The sequence below is a fragment of the Macrobrachium rosenbergii genome, chromosome 2, assembly GCF_040412425.1.
Source record: "Macrobrachium rosenbergii isolate ZJJX-2024 chromosome 2, ASM4041242v1, whole genome shotgun sequence".
Taxonomy (NCBI): domain Eukaryota; kingdom Metazoa; phylum Arthropoda; class Malacostraca; order Decapoda; family Palaemonidae; genus Macrobrachium; species Macrobrachium rosenbergii.
In genome coordinates this window covers 79,416,859-79,422,756 of record NC_089742.1, presented here as the reverse complement: position 1 = coordinate 79,422,756, position 5,898 = coordinate 79,416,859, and the positions used below count along the sequence as shown (strand labels likewise).

General features: G+C 54.5%; 1 protein-coding gene across 1 annotated transcript in view; it reads left to right on the top strand.

Moving 5' to 3' along the window:
* The window catches only part of LOC136843361 (uncharacterized), a 5,863-nt gene extending 1,262 nt beyond the window's left edge, over window positions 1-4,601 (top strand). The window contains exons 2-7 of the mRNA XM_067111707.1: window positions 1,522-2,163; window positions 2,358-2,766; window positions 3,108-3,250; window positions 3,386-3,518; window positions 3,620-3,745; window positions 3,927-4,601. Coding sequence (XP_066967808.1) covers window positions 1,522-2,163; window positions 2,358-2,766; window positions 3,108-3,250; window positions 3,386-3,518; window positions 3,620-3,745; window positions 3,927-4,601 — 2,128 coding nt within the window. The remainder of the gene's footprint in view (window positions 1-1,521; window positions 2,164-2,357; window positions 2,767-3,107; window positions 3,251-3,385; window positions 3,519-3,619; window positions 3,746-3,926) is intronic.
* The last annotated feature ends 1,297 nt before the right edge of the window (window positions 4,602-5,898 follow it).

Genomic DNA, 5,898 nt, shown 5'->3' with positions numbered 1-5,898 from the left:
GGAAAATTACTAGGTCATTTTACTGTTATCCTCTCATCCCGGGAAATTCCCCGGAGTCCCAGACAGTCTATAAATAGACGGGTTCATTCACACAGAATCTAAAAATAACCGGTGATTGTCAGACGACCTTCAACCCCCATGCCCACATGTGTAACCTCCTTTTCTCTCAGCAAAATTTTCTTTTTTGGGTTTTTTCCCATTAGTAATTTCCAAGTCCTAAGGGACAAATCGTACTTCCAAGTCCTACAGGCAAACCAAATAAAATTCTACGTCGCAAGAGGCGGGAATTTCTCAACCAAATTCCAAGTCCCAAGAGACTCCTTATAAAATTCTACGTCGCAAGAGGCGAGAATTTCTCAACCAAATTCCAAGTCCTAAGAGACTCCTACTAAAATTCTACGTCACACGAGGCAAGAATTTCTCAACCAAATTCCAAGTCCTAAGAGACTCCAAAAAAATCCTACATCACGAGAGGCGAGAGTCTAATTCCTACGGGAAAACCAAATCCCAAGTCCTAAGAGACTCTTAAAAAAAAAAAAAAATTCTACGTCGCAAGAGGCGAGAATTTCTAATTCCTGCGGGAAACCCAAAATCAAGTCCTTTTGAGACATTATATTAGTGTATTTCACACACCTCTAAGCCCTTACGGGACTGATCATTCTAGTTACGTCTTCTGAGACGTATTACACTTTAACAAAGTCTCCTCAGACTTATTGATCAACTGTCTTATTCAGACAGATCCATTCTCCTGCAGTCTGAACAATTGAGTGTGTAATGTCCCTGCTAAGCAAGTTTTCCTTGATTATGGCCCATTTTCTTTGTACCTACGATTCGTCACGGTGGACGGGCCAGGTCACGAAAATTCAATTGTTTAAACTGTGTATGCAATTATTTATCTGTTCATCAACTGTGTACCGTGTATTCTTCTTGTGCAGGCGTCAAGATTATACTCAACTTTAATTGTCTATTGTTGCATTGTATGTTGTACTCGTTCGCTGTATTTATCTATAAATTGTTATCGACATCAGGTCACCCTTGCTTCCATTGTCTTCCGCGGCCCAACACCAGTCGGCTGCTATATAAACCGCCTCAACCTGAATAAATCAGCAGTAACTTTTACCTGCTCGTTTCTTTTGCACCTCTTATAGTATTGACCCCTGGAGTGGTTCCCGAAGCCATTAGCGGACCCATACGGCGACTCAGTCTTGGCTTCAGGAGCTAACTCTCACCCTTAGTGGACTAATCACGGAGCTGGACCAGCATTTGGGCGTGCTGACTCTTGTCGGCAAAATCACCAGTGTCATTAGCGGACTCACACGGCGAGCTCCCAAGTGCATTTTGACGCGAGTACCCTACTCCATATAAGAGGGCAAAGAGCGAGTATGGACGCGGACATTCCCTCCCTCGTTCACTTAACCGCTGACCTCACGGATTCCGAGGTCTCCTCCCTTCCATATCACCCGCGCCCATCCCCGTGCCGAGGCTCTCACGCTCCTTCACACCCCTGCCCACGCCCCGCAGTCTCTCCAGCCCAGCGGGCCAATCCAGGGCCACCCTGTCCATAAAGCTGCCGCCGTTTGCACAGGGGAATCCGTCGGCGTGGCTCTACAGGGTCGAGAGCCAGTTCAGGATTGCGGATCTTAACGATGAGGTGCTGCAGGCGGATATAGTACTCAACGCCCTGCCGGAGGAGATCTACAGTAAGCTCGTCCCATGGGTGTCTGAAGCATGCCCCCTTACCTACCACCTCCTGAAGAAAACCCTCCTCCAGACATGCTCCCTGCCGGTTGCCGAGCGGGCCGCCCGCGCCCTCGACCTCGCCATCAACATGCGGCAGGATCAGAGCGTCATGGAGTCATGGGGCATGATCCAAAACCTCCTCACCATCCCAGACACTGACGGCAGTAAAAAGAAGTGCGAGATAAGCCTGTCGCGGGAGATCCTCCTCCGTCAGCTCCTCCCGGAGGTCCGCACACAAATCCCGGAGCCCTACACGATGCCCCTCGAAGACCTGATCATCGCAACACAGCACTTGACGGACTCCGTAAAGGCAACAAAGCGGGTACCAGCACCCACACTCCCAGTCAGCACCCTCCAGCAGGAGGAGGGCAGAGAGGAAGAGGTCAACACCATCACCAGGAGGCGCCCAGCACCTCCCAACAGGTGGAATTCCCCGGGTCTTTGCCATTACTACAGGCGGTTCGGCAAAGACGCCCGAAACTGCCTGCCGCCCTGTTCATTCGTCCGTTCAAAAAACGGGGGAGGCGGCAGCCAGCAGGACAAGCCGCCATGGCAACAGAAGAACCCAGGGGCCCAGAACCAATAGGCTTCTACGTCCGCGACACCGTCTCCGGCAGGATGATGCTGGTCGACACGGGGGCCATTAGATCAATCTTTCCGGCATCTAGAGAGGACCGCAAGTGGGAACCAGACCCGGCTGCCTCCCTGACGGCCGCCAACGGGTTGCCCATCCACTCCTACGGAACCAGGCCCCTGTCGATCTCCATCCTTGGCCGGAGGTACTCCTGGGACTTCGTCATCGTGGACGTTAGGACCCCGCTCCTGGGTGCGGATTTCCTGGCGCACTTCGGGCTGGCAGTTGACGTCGGTCAGAAACACCTCCTAGATACAGACTCCTGCCAGTCCCTCCCGTTGTCAACGGGACCCATGGCGCCCACCATCTGCTCTGCCGCCCCCCATCAATACTCGCAGCTGCTGACGGAGTTCCCTGACGTGTTCAAGCCCAAGCTCCGCCAAAAGTCCGGGGCCCCAGCCAAACATGGCATATATCACCACATAAAAACACAAGGCCCCAGGCACATGCAAAGTTCCGGAGGCTTCCCCCTCGACGCCTTCAGGAGGCCAAGGATGCATTCGCCGAAATGGAACAGATGGGAATCTTCAAGAAGGCCTCCAGCTCATGGGCCTCCCCCCTCCACATAGTGCAGAAACCGGACGGTTCCTGGAGACCCTGCGGTGACTACAGGCGACTCAACCTGGCAACGGAACCTGACCATTAACCCCTGCCAAACATGCAGGACCTCACGGCCTCCTTCCACGGGGCCAAAATATTTACTAAGTTGGATCTCTTAAAATTGTATTTTCAGGTACCAGTCGTGCCAGAGGATATACCAAAGACTGCCATCATCACGCCGTTCAGGTCCTATGTGTTCACCTTCTCTACATTCGGCCTGAGGAACGCTGGGGCGACTTTCCAGCGGCTCATGGACAGCATCCTGGGGGACCTAAAGTTCTGCGTCTGCTACATAGATGATATCCTTATATTTTCCAGGTCCCACAAGGAGCACCAGAAACACGTCAGGGCAGTCCTGCAGCGCCTGCAGGAGAACAGCCTCGTCGTAAGTTTTGACAAATGCACCTTCAGCGTACAGAAGGCCGACTTCCTGGGCCACGAGGTATCCCCAGATGGCGTCCATCCGCTCACATCCAAAGTTGCAGCCGTCACCAGGTTCCCCGTCCCCACCTCCATCAAGGCCGTCCAAGAATTTCTAGGGATGGTGAACTACTACAGGAGGTTCATCCCCGGGATCGCACACACCACGGCCCCTTTGACGGAGACCCTGAAAGGCCGACCAAAATCCTTGTTGTGGGGACCAAGCCAGCAGCAGGCCTTCTCCTTAACGAAGGCCGCCCTCGCCGAGGCAACCGCCTTAGCCCACCAGGATCCCGGCGGCCCCCTCCAGCTGACAACGGATGCCAGCAACATCGCCTGTGGTGCTGTCCTGTAACAGGTCATCGCCTTCTTCAGCAAGAAGTTCAACCCCGCAGAGGCCCGCTACAGCACCTTCGACAGGGAACTCTGCGCAGTGTACCGTGCAGTCCGGCACTTCAAGTTCCTCCTGGAGGGCACGCCCTTCACAATCTATACGGACCACCAACCGCTGGTCCATGCCTTCACCAAGCAGGGGGATGCGTGGTCCTCCAGGCAGCAACGGCATCTCTCGGTCATCGCCGAGTTCACCTGCTCCCTCATGTACCTCCCCAGCAGGAAAAACCCTGTGGTGGATGCCCTCTCCAGAGTCAAGCTGAATGCGGTGCAGCTGGGAATCAACTACGAAGACCTCGCCAGGGAGCAAGCCGCTGACCCAGAGACCCCAGCCTACCGCACCGCCATCACGTCCCTAAAGTGGAGGGATGTGCCCCTCGCCCCCAGGGGCCCAAATCTCCTCTGCGACGTCAGCACCGGTCAGCCCTGCCCCCAAGTGCCAGCCTCCCGCCGCCGCCAGGTATTCGACATCATCGACGGCCTGTCACACCCCTCTGGCAGGACGACGGCCAAGCTGCTGTCAGAGAAGTTCGTCTGGCACGGAGTGCAGAAGGATGCGAGGACCTGGGTGAGACAGTGCCTGCATTGCCAAACCAGCAAGGTGGGGCAGCACACCGAATCCGGGGTAGGCGAGTTCCTGCAGCCAGGGCGGCGTTTCGGCCATGTGCACATCAACGTCGTTGGGCCCCTTCCGCCGTCAGGCGGGTCCAGATATCTCCTGATGGTGGTAGACCACTCAACAAGGTGGCCCGAAGCCACGCCAATGCAAGAAGCCACCGCCAGCGCCTGCGCCGAGGTCCTACTCTCCAGCTGAATCAGCTGCTTCGGCGTCCCTGACCACATCACGACCGAATTGTGGTCCGCCCTGGCCCAGTTGCTGGGGACAGCTCATCACACCACCACGGTTTACAACCCAGCCGCCAATGGCTTGGTCGAGCGTTTCCACAGGTCCCTGAAGGCATCCCTTATGGCCTGCTGTACCGCTGAGGACTGGAAGTACCAGCTGCCATGGGTCCTCCTCGGGTTGAGGACCGCCCCTAGGGCCGACGGCGCCCCTTCCGCGACCGAGAAAACCTACAGTGAGCCCCTCGTGGTCCCGGGCAAACTAGTGACAGAAAATCACCACAACCCATCGGTCCAGAGGCTTCGCGAAATCGTCGGCAAGTTCGCCCCCTGCAAGAGGACATATACCGACAGGTCAGCCACCTTCATGCCGCTACCCACATCTTCGTCAGAGATGACGCCGTCCACCCACCACTGACCAGGCCCTTCAAGGGGCCCTTCCACGTGCTGGAGCGGAACATCAAGGCATTCCTGCTTGCACTCCACAGGAGGGACGATTGGGTGTCAATCGACCGGGTCAAGCCCGCCCTCCTGGAGGAAGACACAACCGTCAGCACACCGCACCCTCCGCCGGCGCAGCCACTGCCGCAACCGGGCCCTCGCAAGAAGCGGAAACGCGGCTGCCCACGGAAAAGGCCGCCCACACCCACATTCAGCCACCCTCACACACAGGACGTCCCTTCGTTGTCCTCATGCAGCCGGGGCACCCTTCAACGCCCCAGCAGATATGCAGATTAATCAAACGTAACCTACGTCTTGTGGGGGGGAGTATTTGTAAAGTCCCCGCTAAGCAAGTTTTCCTTGATGACGGCCCATTTTCTTTGTACCTACGATTCGTCATGCTGGACGGGCCAGGTCACGAAAATTCAATTGTTTAAACTGTGTATGCAATTATTTATCTGTTCATCAACTGAGTACTGTGTATTTCTTCTTTCGCAGGCATCAAGATTATAATCAACTTTAATTCTGTGTATTGTTGCATTGTATATTGTACTAGTTCCCTGTATTTATTTATTTATTGTTATCAACCTCAGGTCACCCTTGCTTCTATTGTCTTCCGCGGCCCGACGCCAGTCGGCCGCTATATAAACCGCCTGAACCTTGAATAAATCAGCAGTAGCTTTTATCTGCTCGTTTCTTTTGCACCTCTTATAAGTGTTTCAGATTCCTGCAACTGAGTCTTTTCAGACAACCTGAGTCTTCTCAGACATATTTGATTCGTTAGAGAGTCCAGTCCATATAACCATTATTTCAAGATGGCTAATACC